At 49.4% G+C, this 13,406-nt stretch overlaps 1 protein-coding gene across 3 annotated transcripts in view; it reads left to right on the top strand.

The window, feature by feature from the left end:
• The window catches only part of PIKFYVE (phosphoinositide kinase, FYVE-type zinc finger containing), a 450,712-nt gene that overhangs the window by 168,331 nt on the left and 268,975 nt on the right, over nucleotides 1–13,406 (top strand). For all 3 annotated transcript variants that reach the window (XM_077275690.1, XM_077275691.1, XM_077275692.1), the window contains 2 exons: nucleotides 8,083–8,154; nucleotides 9,469–9,640. In XM_077275690.1, coding sequence (XP_077131805.1) covers nucleotides 8,083–8,154; nucleotides 9,469–9,640 — 244 coding nt within the window. The remainder of the gene's footprint in view (nucleotides 1–8,082; nucleotides 8,155–9,468; nucleotides 9,641–13,406) is intronic.

The raw sequence follows: 13,406 nt of genomic DNA, 5'->3' as shown, positions 1-13,406 counted from the left end.
CCCATATGCTGCCTGGGGCCACTGTGCTCTGCCTGGGGCCCCATATGCTGCCTGGGGCCCCTGTGCTCTGCCTGGGGCCCCATATGCTGCCTGGGGCCCCATATGCTGCCTGGGGCCCCTGTGCTCTGCCTGGGGCCCCTGTGCTCTGCCTGGGGCCCCTGTGCTCTGCCTGGGGCCACTGTGCTCTGCCTGGGGCCCCATATGCTGCCTGGGGCCCCTGTGCTCTGCCTGGGGCCCCATATGCTGCCTGGGGCCCCTGTGCTCTGCCTGGGGCCCCATATGCTGCCTGGGGCCCCTGTGCTCTGCCTGGGGCCCCTGTGCTCTGCCTGGGGCCCCATATGCTGCCTGGGGCCCTGTGCTCTGCCTGGGGCCCCTGTGCTCTGCCTGGGGCCCCATGTTCTGCCTGGGGCCCCTGTGCTCTGCCTGGGGCCACTGTGCTCTGCCTGGGGCCCCATATGCTGCCTGAGGCCCCTGTGCTCTGCCTGGGGCCCCATATGCTGCCTGGGGCCCCATATGCTGCCTGGGGCCCCTGTGCTCTGCCTGGGGCCCCTGTGCTCTGCCTGGGGCCCCTGTGCTCTGCCTGGGTGTAGGACACTGGTGACGTCACTTATCTCCGGACATTAGCTCCGGACATTAGCTCCGGACATTAGCTCCGGACAAAGCCACGGAAGTTGTCACAAATTGCAGGAAGTAGTATTCTAGGCAATTATATATTAGATGGGCATTTCCTGAAGGAAATACATGGTGCTTGAACAGCGCTACCAGCTTTACAGCAGCACTTTTCACACACGGGACTGGGGGGCGCGCTTACTTTTGCACCCGGGGCCGGGGGCGCGCTTACTTTTGCACCCGGGGGCGCACTTACTTTTGGGGCCGCACTTACTTTTGGTGGGCGGGGCTCCTCGGCCTCCGATTTGGTTGGTGGGGCCCCTCGTCCTCCGATTTTGTGGGTGGGGACCCTCGGCCTCCGATTTGGTGGGCGGGGACCCTCGGCCTCCGATTTGGTGGGCGGGGACCCTCGACCTCCGATTTGGTGGGCGGGGACCCTCGGCCTCCGCTTTGGTGGGCGGGGCCCCTCGGCCTCTGATTTGGTGGGCGGGGTCCCTCTGCCTCCGATTTGGTGGGCGGGGACCCTCGGCCTCCGCTTTGGTTGGCGGGGCCCCATGGCCTCCGATTTGGTGGGCGGGGTCCCTCTGCCTCCGCTTTGGTGGGCAGGGCCGCTCGGCCTTCAATTTGGTGGGCGGGGCTCCTCGGCCTCCGATTTGGTGGGCGGGGCCCCTTATCCTCCGATTTGGTGGGCGGGGACCCTCGGCCTCCGATTTGGTGGGCGGGGACCCTCGGACTCCAATTTGGTGGGCGGGGACCCTCGGCCTCCGATTTGGTGGGCGGGGACCCTCGGCCTCCGATTTGGTGGGTGGGGACCCTCGGCCTCCGATTTGGTGGGCGGGGCCCCTCGGCCTCCGATGTGGTGGGCGGGGCCCCTCGGCCTCCGCTTTGGTGGGCGGGGCCGGGCCCCTCATCCTCCGGTTTGGTGGGCGGGGCCGCTCGGCCTTCAATTTGGTGGGCGGGGCTCCTCGGCCTCCGATTTGGTTGGCGGGGCCCCTTGGCCTCCGATTTGGTGGGCGGGGCCCCTCGGCCTCCGATTTGGTGGGCGGGGACTCTCGGCCTCCGATTTGGTGGGCGGGGACCCTCGGCCTCCGATTTGGTGGGCGGGGACCCTCGGCCTCCGATTTGGTGGGCGGGGACCCTCGGCCTCCGATTTGGTGGTCGGGGACCCTCGGCCTCCGCTTTGGTGGGCGGGGCTCCTCGGCCTCCGATTTGGTGGGCGGGGTCCCTCTGCCTCCGATTTGGTGTGCGGGGACCCTCGGCCTCCGCTTTGGTGGGCGGGGCCCCTCGGCCTTCGATTTGGTGGGCGGGGCCCCTCGGCCTCCGATTTGGTTGGTGTGGACCCTCGGCCTCCGATTTGGTGGGCGGGGACCCTCGGCCTCCGATTTGGTGGGCGGGGCCCATCGGCCTCCGATTTGGTGGGCGGGGCCCATCGGCCTCCGATGTGGTGGGCGGGGCCCCTCGGCCTCCGATTTGGTGGGCGGGGACCCTCGGCCTCCGATTTGGTAGGCGGGGCCCCTCGGCCTCCGATTTGGTGGGGGGGGCCCCTCGGCCTCCGATTTGGTGGGCGGGGACTCTCGGCCTCCGATTTGGTGGGCGGGGACCCTCGGCCTCCGATTTGGTGGGTGGGGACCCTCGGCCTCCGATTTGGTGGGCGGGGACCCTCGGCCTCCGATGTGGTGGTCGGGGCCCCTCGGCCTCCGCTTTGGTGGGCGGGGCCGGGCCCCTCGGCCTCCGCTTTGGTGGGCGGGGCCGCTCGGCCTTCGATTTGTTGGGCGGGGCCCCTCGGCCTCCGATTTGGTTGGCGGGGCCCCTCGGCCTCCGATTTGGTTGGCGGGGCCCCTCGGCCTCCGATTTGGTTGGCGGGGCCCCTTATCCTCCGATTTGGTGGGCGGGGACCCTCGGCCTCCGATTTGGTGGGCGGGGACCCTCGGCCTCCGATTTGGTGGGCGGGGCCCCTCGGCCTCCGATTTGGTGGGCGGGGCCCCTCGGCCTCCGATTTGGTGGGCGGGGACCCTCGGCCTCCGATTTGGTGGGTGGGGCCCCTCGGCCTCCGATTTGGTGGACGGGGCCCCTCGGCCTCCGATTTGGATGGTGTGGACCCTCGGCCTCCGATTTGGTGGGCGGGGACCCTCTGCCTCCGATTTGGTGGGCGGGGACCCTCGGCCTCCGATTTGGTGGGCGGGGCCCCTCGGCCTCCGATTTGGTGGGCGGGGCCCCTCGGCCTCCGATTTGGAGGGCGGGGACCCCCGGCCTCCGATTTGGTGGGCGGGGACCCTCGGCCTGCGATTTGGTGGGCGGGGACCCTCGGCCTCCGATTTGGTGGGCGGGGACCCTCGGCCTCCGATTTGGTGGGCGGGGCCCCTCGGCCTCCGATGTGGTGGTCGGGGCCCCTCTGCCTCCGCTTTGGTGGGCGGGGCCGGGCCCCTCGGCCTCCGCTTTGGTGGGCGGGGCCGCTCGTCCTTCGATTTGGTGGGCGGGGCTCCTCGGCCTCCGATTTGGTTGGCGGGGCCCCTCGGCCTCCGATTTGGTGTGTGCTCTGCCTGGGGCCACTGTGCTCTGCCTGGGGCCCCATATGCTGCCTGGGGCCCCTGTGCTCTGCCTGGGGCCCCATATGCTGCCTGGGGCCCCTGTGCTCTGCCTGGGGCCCCTGTGCTCTGCCTGGGGCCCCTGTGCTCTGCCAGGGGCCCCATGTTCTGCCTGGGGCCCCTGTGCTCTGCCTGGGGCCACTGTGCTCTGCCTGGGTGTAGGACACTGGTGACATCACTTATCTCCGGACATTAGCTCCGGACATTAGCTCCGGACATTAGCTTTGGACATTATCTCCGGACATTAGCTCCGGACAAAGCCACGGAAGTTGGCACAAATTGCAGGAAGTAGTATTCTAGGCAATTATATATTAGATATTAGCTTTTGAGATCATAATGGGTATTGCCACCCTGTGCATGAGGGTTGGCTCACAATATTTAATAATTGGGTCTCTGTCTTCATTTAAAGACCTTTGGGAACTTTCATTTGTCTGCATTTGTGGCTGCCACGCACCTCTGGCAGTTTTTTATATGAAATTTGGTTATACCATGTGCCTCATTTGATATTGTTGCCGCATATATTCCAACAGCACATTTTTTCAAGTATTTATGCTGTAACATAGGAGGACACTATATAATCTTTGTTACCATCTTTTATTAATACTATTTCTGTGTATCCTCTTAGAGTACTACATCATAATCAGGTATATTGATATTTTCACCATTGCCAGGCCTTATTCCTACAATAATATTTGGGTAACACAGCTCAACCCCTAGATCACAGTGACCAGTGCTATTGGTGTATGGGTTATTGCTATCGGCACTATATGATTTGTTAACTGACTGTATGCATTAGGTGCTCTCATGTCCAGGGGATTAACCTCAGCATGGGGTATGTTTGACTTGTTTTTAATTTTTTGGTGTTGTGTGGACTCTAATAAAATGTGTCATTTTGTATATTTAATTGGTGGTCCCTGGAATATAGTGTTTCTTGTTATTTTCTGGTATTCTTAGATGATGCAGGTGACAGCGTGACAAGCAACGGATGTTCGGGCCCCCATTCATCCGAACATCTACTGGTTCGCCCATCACTAGTTTGGAGGAATAACTATGGTTGAACCATCATTGACAGATATCTGATTTGATTTCCAAATCAGATTCTCAGCCTTTCCATTTGCAGTGCATTGCTGGACTTTACAGCTTATGATCTAGGCAGAGGGTGGCCCGCCAAGGATTTATAATAAGCCGTCCAGTTATATATTCACATATAAGTGTGTGCATATTCAGTGTATATGAGCTGGCTAAGCTGGATCACCTATATCATGTGGTGCCTTTATCTGTCCTTTGTCACTTTATTATGTTTTTCACATTTGTAGTCAGAAGGTGCTAGAATTGTAATACAACCAAGTAGTGTTTATTGACTCTTACCACTCGGCACCATCAGATTGTGAAAGAGCTGTAATGACAGAAATCTCTGGTGGTCAATGTTAGGGGACATTTAGAATGATTAGAGTTGCTGAGTGTAGCTGTCGCCCACAGCAGCCATCATGTTACAGCTTTCTTTCATAGGGTTCTTTGTGACCCATGTGGTTGTTTTCTGCAGCTGCTCCATTATTTTTTTGCATGTAAATCGGTGGATTCCTATAAATGGCTATTGTAGGGTTTCAGCTCTCTGGTAGCCACTTGGATACGCACAATCACAGGGTTTTTGTATCACGGCATAAAGTTTATTGCCCATCATATTTTACAACTCCAAAATGAAAGCGACTTTTCTCCAGTACATGTGAATAACCTACACAGTCCTTTCTTCAGGCACAATGAAACAAGATAAATGTAGGAGTCTCTAGGGAGGAAGAGAAAAGGCTACCTGTAAACACGTGCACACGCCAATATATAAAAATATATAACAACTTATATTAGACCGTAACACAGCAAGCAATGTGAATATAAAACAATTAAAAGATATGCAATGGGAGCCCAGACCTGAATACCCAAAAAAGTGTATTATAGGATCACCGTATATACAAGAGTCATAATGTCATACAATGAATATGTATCCAAACGTAATGCACACAAAAATAGCAACCTAGGAAACTTCCATAGTCAGTTACAGAGAGGATAAACCCCCTGATAATATAGTAAATATCAACACCTAATAGCCTGAATGGTTTGGAGGAGTAACCTGTAAGTCAAAGCTGTCGTGGTCAACAAGGAAGGCGATGTATATAAAAGCTACAAATAACCTAAAAGAAGAGTAAGGCTTGTATAAGGGGGCTAATAACAAAGAAACAAGAGCCCCATTTTATGTACAAGGTTGTGCATATGAGGTATGGCAGGCCGCAACCAGGAGGGCATACCTGAAAGAGGAGATGCACCTAACAAACCATGAGTGTGATAAAGGGCACAGACGAAGATGGAAAACCGTCTGACAGATCTAGCAGTCTCACCAATCTCAGTATTACAGGCTGTAACCATTAACAAACTTTAAACGCGCTCACCACCAGACGCCAAAGGTGCACCCCTGTTCAGCTCCAGCCCAATCTCCACAATGTTGAGCTGACCCAGCTGCTGTAATTAGGCCTGAAAGCCCAGGGCTGGATTATAGGAATGACCTTTTTCATCCAGACTCAGTTGATTGCTCCCAAATCCTGGACCCAAAATCCAGTCAAGTTAAAACTCTCCAAGTAAGCTATCGTTACTGGTACTGACTTTACATTCCCGAGGCCAACCACCTCGGTAGCACATATCTGCCCTTCAGGACCTTACCTCTTGCTTTCTTAGGCTACTTTCACACACCAGGTTTTTGCCGTCAGGAACAATCCGGCGAATTTTGAAAAAAAAAAGGTTTTTTTTCTGCCGAATCCTTTTTTTTCTCATAGTTGTATTAGCGCTGGATTGCGATGGATGGCCTTACTTTTCATCTGTTTTTTTGCCGGATCCATCCAAAATTAGTTTTCTGGCTGCTGGAGAAAACGTACAGAGGAATGTTTTTTCTATTCGGCAAAAAAACGAACAGCGACGGTTCCGGCGATAAATGGATGAAACGTGAGGTGAAATGAGTGAATCCGGCTACCGATTCCGTTTTTTTTACACTGAGCATGCCCCGTAGTTGCATTTTCCATTCTGGATCTCTCTCTCTCTATCTCTCTCGAACAGGAAGTCCAAATTTTATCCCGGATTAAAGAAAAAAAAACCAAAAAACGGATCCAGCAAAAAAACAAAAACAAACTGATCTGTCACATCAGTTTTTCACAATTTTGTCTGGATCCGTTTTTTTGCAAAATTTGCCGGATTGGGCCTGATGGTAAAAAACTGATACGTGAAAGTAGCCTTACACTGTTTTGTTGTTTGATTCTTTAAAGCGACTTTCATCACAGAATAGTTGTTCAAACCAAGTACAGGCACTTGGTGCACCTTTCTCATGGCCATACATTTAAAGGGAAATTTTCACCAGTTTTTTTGCTTCTAGACTATTCCCATCACCTTTAGGATCATAAGAATGAAGATCCTGCGACCCCTCTATATCTTCAGATAAAGGGTTTTATACTTGTCCCGCGCTGAATGTAAATGGCGCTGTCCCTTCCAATGGGTGTTTCTAGATTAGAATCAATGCCACCTCAGTCCCTTCAAACACCGCTAACTTCTAACTGCATGTAAGTGGATGACGTCATCCACACGTAGTGCCCGAAGTCTTATGCCTGTGTAGTGGAATCGGAAAGGTGCGCAGGCGCTCCCAACTATGCCCTATTGAACAGCCATTGATTCCACTGTGCATGCGTAAGACTTTGGGGACTACGTGGATGACTGAGAGATGTCATCCTCTTCTTACAGTTAGAAGAGGCGGCGTTTGAAGGGACTGGGGTGGCACTGATCATAATCTGGAAACTCCCATCAAACCGAACTGCGCAATTTACATGCAGCGCGGGACAAACATAAAACACTTTTTCTTCAGTATGAAGAGTCATGTCTTAGGATATAAAGCGATGGTAGGAACCCCATTCTTGTGATTTTAAAGGTAATGGGCATAGTTTATAAACGAAAGAAGTAGGTGACTGGTTCCTTTTAAGCCTACTTTCCCACCTACTTGTTTTTCATCTATTTCTGCCCTTCTCTCCCTCTATAAAGCCGGGGCTGAGGTAGTTGGAAAACAAGCGTTTGGGCACTCTAAGGTCTGTGTGGTCAGACACCCTTTAACCCCTAGACAGTTAATTAGCACAAATTTCTTCCATTTTTTATACAAAAGTTTATAAAAAAAAAAAAAAAAAAAGAGAGAAATAACACTCCCCTAATAACAAATTTGGTGTGTTTTGACTTGCTAAATAATGAGCAGGCAAAGATTGTGTTAAAAATGCGTGCTGTCTTTATTGAATGTACTTATAGGTGCGATCCACTATATTCTTATTTTACCATATGTGTTAGGATCATGATTTTATGGCATTTACGAATTTATAACAGGTTCTCCTCCTTCCTCACAATGGCTGCTGGTGGAGGCGCTTGTGACCAGACCTGTCCATCAGTCTCTGCTGATAGTTAACTGCTTTCCCATGTACAACCTCTTTTAGTAGGAGGTGGTTATTGCATAGATCTGGTCACATGCTTGTCCAGCAGCAGCCATTTTGAGAACAGACCAGCTGTGCAGTCTGTGGAATGTTGTGCTAAACGCTCAGAAAAAGAACCTGTAATACTTGTACTGTGTATTAGTAAGCGCCACAAAATCATGTCCTCAGCACATTTGTTACATTAAAGATAGTGGACAACCCTTTTAATAAAGTGACCGCAGCCCACAGGCGTCTCATCACTTTTCTAATGTGACTAGTCTGCTGGGGTCAGACTCTAGACCACTAGACCACAACTGTAGTGTTGTACTGTAGATGTTTGTATAATATAGCGTGTGCCCTCCTGAGAAAGAGCTGCTCAATCTGTCGGTTCTTCTTTCCTTTGTACACAGGATTGTCACAATGGAGTTTTATGGTAAGAATGATCTGACGTTGGGCGTTTTCCTGGAAAGATACTGCTTCAGGTGAGCCGGTATTACCTGTGGCCCTGTACACGATCTGATACATCAGTCCGTTCACTGCAGAACACCTTTTTTTCACTTTGAATAGCTCTGCTGTGTGTGTGTTATGTGATGATGGATTTCCTGTGAATTATTTGTACTAGCAATGTCCTCTTGTATATAGCTAGGTTTGCACTGTCGGACTGTTCTGCCAAAGGCCCACTAGTAACATTGACTCTGGGGGTCCACGGCTGCACAGGGTCCCACCAGGCAGTTGCCTGTTCTCCTGTGGATCTGTCTTTCCCTGTATGGCTGTATAATGTACTTCAAAAATGCAAGGCACACAAGTAGTCGGCGCACCTGGAGATCTGCTACCTCTCATCTGTTCCAGCATGGAAGGTAGAGCACACAGTCCATAGAAAAAGATTCGATAAATCCAGCAGGAAATTTGAAGTAAAAAATCTTTGTTTATTTCTACATATTAAAAATAATTATGGTAAACCACTCAAAAAATATAAGATTCTACTTATCTCACAGCATACATGCACAAAAAGTTCTTGAAGTAGCAGCGTTATTCTGAGGCGTTTCGACTTGATGTCTTAATCATTGCTTGATTAAGACATCAAGTCGAAACGCGTCGGTATATGGTTGCTACTCCATAAACTTTTTGTGCATGTATGCTGTGAGATAAGTAGTATCTTATATTTTTTTGAGTGGTTTACCATAATTATTTTTAATATGTAGAAATAAAGATTTTTTACTTCAAATTTCCTGCTGGATTTATCGTATCTTTTTCTATAATGTACTTCTTCTTAATGTATTATGTCATGTGCCTCAGGTGGTTGGTGCTAATGACATAGTTGATCGGGCAGGCACTGCCATTGATCAGGCACAATTACCGGAGGGAGAATAGCAGTAGTACATAGCCCACTCCTGACCAAGCATGATCACTACACTGCACACAAGATAAGTGGGCCCCCTTGTCACTGTGTACACTAGGTATCATTATGTAGACAACCTGAAACCAGGTAAAGTTTTATAGAGTTTTGTGTAAGTAGTGTCCACCTAGCAGGCACCCCTATGTGCTTCTCTGCCAGTATAGTAATATTATAGCTATATTTTAGAGAGGCCCATATTAAAGTGAATAAAAGCACTGAGGTGGACCTGAAGCTCCATCTCCTGAGGTTGCCTTCTTTGCTCTAAGTATAACATGCTGCAATGTGATGGTTTACACATTTTTACATATTCACATTAATGAATTTATCTCTGATTCATTTTTCATCATCACAGAGGACACTTTGTATATTTTGATAATTGTTGATATGTGCTCTTTTACAGACCTTCGTATCAGTGTCCCAGTGTATTCTGTGACACACCAATGGTGCACCACATAAGGCGTTTTGTTCATGGAAATGGCTGTGTTCAGATCATACTAAAAGAGCTGGACTCTCCTGTTCCTGGTTACCAGCACACCATCCTTACTTACTCCTGGTGTAGGATCTGCCAACAGGTATTTTTAACCAACTCTCAATATGTGTGTTTGTGGGCTGCTCTCATAATTTTAATCTTTTGATAGGACCACTACAAACTGAATGATTCATGATATGTGCCGATGGGGTGACAGGGCAGGAGGCAGGTGTGATATACTCAAACACATTTTCTTTTAGTTAACCTGTACTGCAAAATGACTTTCATTGTCTATTTCCTCCATCTCAGGTTTTAGCTGCTGTTTTTTTTTTCAGATTTTGCTGCACATTCACACAGTCGGTGCTCTCCATCCATATCAGTCCCTCTCTCCTCCCCTCTCTCATATACATCTCACATACTCTATTCACATTGTTTAAACCATCATCTTCCACTGTGAAAAATGGGAAACACTTTCACAAATCACTGGACCATCTGGTGACTCTTTCCATTTAATTTTTTGTAGCTGCAAGTGCATATCTTCTTCTGTCAATTATAACTGTGCCCCTATTTTCACGACTATGAACTTTTATATTATCTTAGCCTACTATCTCTCACTAAAACCTGGATTCAATGGTTGAATACCGTTTCTACTACTCTCTTGTGTGATGAGTTACACTTTTCACATACCCACACATCTCAGAACAGACAAGATGGTAGTGTTGGCCTGCTTCTTTCTGCACAATGTACTTTGAAGAGAATCTGTCATTAGGACCACCCCTACTAAGTTGTCAATGAGATATACAGTGACTTGCAAAAGTATTCACCCCAGTGGCTTTTTATTTATTTTGTTACTTTACAACCTGTGTTTAAATATTTTGTAATCCGATTTGTGTGTGATGCATCACCACTAAATAGTCTAAGTTGGTGAAGTGAGAAAAAACATGCATTAATTAAATTTATGGGATCACATAAGTAAAAATTGGCATGTGCATATGTATTCAATCCTTTTGCTATGAAACCCCTTGAAATTTGTGGTACTAGCAATTACCTTCATAAGTCACATGCTTAGTGAAAGGAAGTCCACCTGTATGCAATCTAAGTGTCACATGGTCCGTCAGTGTATACACTTTTTCTGAAAGGCCATAGAGGCTGCAACATAATTAATCAAAAGGCACTACTATCCAAACATCTCCATTAAGACCAAGGAGATTTCCAAATGTCAGGTACAAAGTTCTTGAGAAGTACAACTCAGGGTTGCAGGGTTGGGTTCTAAAAAAAATAAATACAAATTATTATCCCAATCTCTGATGATCGCTTTGAGCACCATGAAATCCATTATCATCAAATAAAAAGAACATGGTACCACAACAAGTCTGCCAAGCGAGGGCTGCTCACCAAAACTCTCTGTCCGAGCAAGGAGGGTCTTGTCCATCTAGTGACCCATCCGTCCAGTGGGTGCGTTCGACTAGAGGGCGAGGCCTCACTCCATACAAGTGTATGGAGAGCGAGGCCATGTCCACTGGTCGGGGGTATGTATGACCCATACATAGCCTCCAGTCCCTATTCTTAAACCGACGAATACCCGCAGCACACCGTGTGTACGCTAGGGGATTCATAAGTCTGCAGTCGCATAGTGACTGCAGACTTATCATTTTTGACTGGATAGCTCCTTTATTCAGAGAGGCAGCAAAGAGACCAAATGTAACCCTGATGGAGCTGCAGAGTTCCTCAGCAGAGACTGGAGCATTTGTCCATATGAGCACAATCAGCCGGACTCTCCATAGTGGTGACCTGTATGTACACACACACACACACACACACACACACACACACACACACACACACACACACACACACACACACACACACACACACACACACACACACTCACTGTAAAGCTCGGTTTGAGTTTCTCAAAATACATATGGGAGGAAGGTGATGCGGTCAGATGAGAGCAAAATAGAAGTTTTTGGCCACTAAAGTAAACGCTTTGTCTGGGTCCAAACCAACCCAGCTCATCACCTTAAAAACAACATCACCACAGTGAAACATGGTGGTGTCAGCATCATGCTGTGGGGGTGGTTTTCGGCAGCAGGGACAGGGAAGATGGTGCAAAATACAGAGATGTTCTTGAGCAAAACCTGTTTGGTAGTGATTTGAGACAGGAACGGAGGTTCACCTTCCAACAAGATAATGAATAATACTAAAGCAACACTGAAGTGGTTACACCCTTCATGAAAAAAGTATTTTCGTTTTTGCCTTTTTGGTTTTTGCTCCCTTGCTTCCCAGGGCCATATTGGCTGAAAAATAAAAGTTATGGCTATGTGAGAACTTGTTTTTCTCCTTCGCCTCATTGGGGGACACAGACCATGGGTTGTATGCTGCTTGCCACTAGGAGGCTGACACTAAGGCCTCTTTCACATATCCGTTTTTTAGAATCAGTCACAAGAGAGCATGCTCTGTTTCAAAAAACGGAATCGGTCACTGGATTCCGTCTTCTGACGGACAGCGACGGATCCTGCACCCATAGGCTTCTGTTATAGCCAACGCTGCCTTACCTGCCACCCGGCAGCTTCTTCGGGTAAGTGCCGGGGCTGCAGGGCTTCTTTCAGGTGGTCTGGGGCGGCACTGGTTTAAGGGGGACCCATTTTAACTGCGGGGGCGTGCATTAAGCCCCTTCTTGCATCGGTGCCGCAAATTTAGGCCGCAACCCCTATCTCCTCCCATGGAATGATTCGATGCGGAGGCTCCGCCCACCGGTCCTCACGCTTCTTGCACAGCATGAGAAGCACCTCTGAGATCTCGGGGACCAACTTTCTCCCCCCCGACCGCCTCAGGACACACTAGCTGCCATCAGGACTGGCAGCAAGTGTTTTCAGCTCAGGGCCCACACAGTTCGAGAAACGCAGGAGGAGCGGGGACACAGACCTGGGTAAGGGAGCGCTGCATTATACATCCTACTCCATGCTGTAACCCCTTTTCTCAGCAGTATCCCTTCTCGGCAGCCCCTAATATTATAGTTCCACATAGGCTGGGACATGATGTACCCTTCTAAGGCATCAAAAAAGTCTAACAATACTATGGCTATATTCTTTAGTTCATGCTCCTCCTGCCAAACTGCATTCCCTAAGGCGCAGAGTTGCTGCACTGCAATGCCTGTGACCCCAGCTGTGCTCAGGAGCCCTCCGCGTCACAGAGCCCAGTGTACTTGGTCCCCCTTGTTGGGCTTCGTCACAGTCTCAATCCATGGCTTCGCTGGCCAAAGCGATTGAATCCCTCCGTGATCCTATGGGGGACCGGAGCGTTTGCAGGGCTGATGTAGACGGATCGTCCCCAAGCCGGGAGCAGTCGGTTAGCAGGGGCTGAAAGCACTCTAGAAGCTGTCAGGCACCTAGCAAACGGATCCGTAGCACGTCTCCTGAGCAGACACGTGCCTTGTCGCCTCATAGTTCTGTTTCTTGCTCTCGCTCTCCAGAATTCAGTAGCGAACGTGAATCTGATGGTTCCTTAGATCCAAATTCGCCAGACTTTCAGAAGACAGTGGATTCCCTTATTGAGGCAGTCAACCAGGCTTTAAAGGTTGAGGAAGATTCAGTCTCCACTCTGGATCAGACCTCGTCCTTTAAGAGCAAATACAGTAATCAATAAGCACGTAATAGCATAAATGGCCGAGAGCATGTTCAGTACCAAAATGCTCTCCCAAATATAGAAAAAAGTATACAGGAGTGTCACTCCTAATTTAAAATATCATATACTAGCGAAAGAGGGAGCATAGACACCAAAGATTATAAAAGGATATATATAGATATTTTGTTTAATTCCCAATATCAAAAAAATTACATACAAACAAATGCATACATGAAGGAATA

The sequence above is a fragment of the Ranitomeya variabilis genome, chromosome 7 (genome assembly GCF_051348905.1).
Source record: "Ranitomeya variabilis isolate aRanVar5 chromosome 7, aRanVar5.hap1, whole genome shotgun sequence".
Classification (NCBI taxonomy): Eukaryota; Metazoa; Chordata; class Amphibia; order Anura; family Dendrobatidae; genus Ranitomeya; species Ranitomeya variabilis.
Note: the sequence above shows the minus strand (reverse complement) of the source record. Positions and strands in the feature narration are given on the sequence as shown.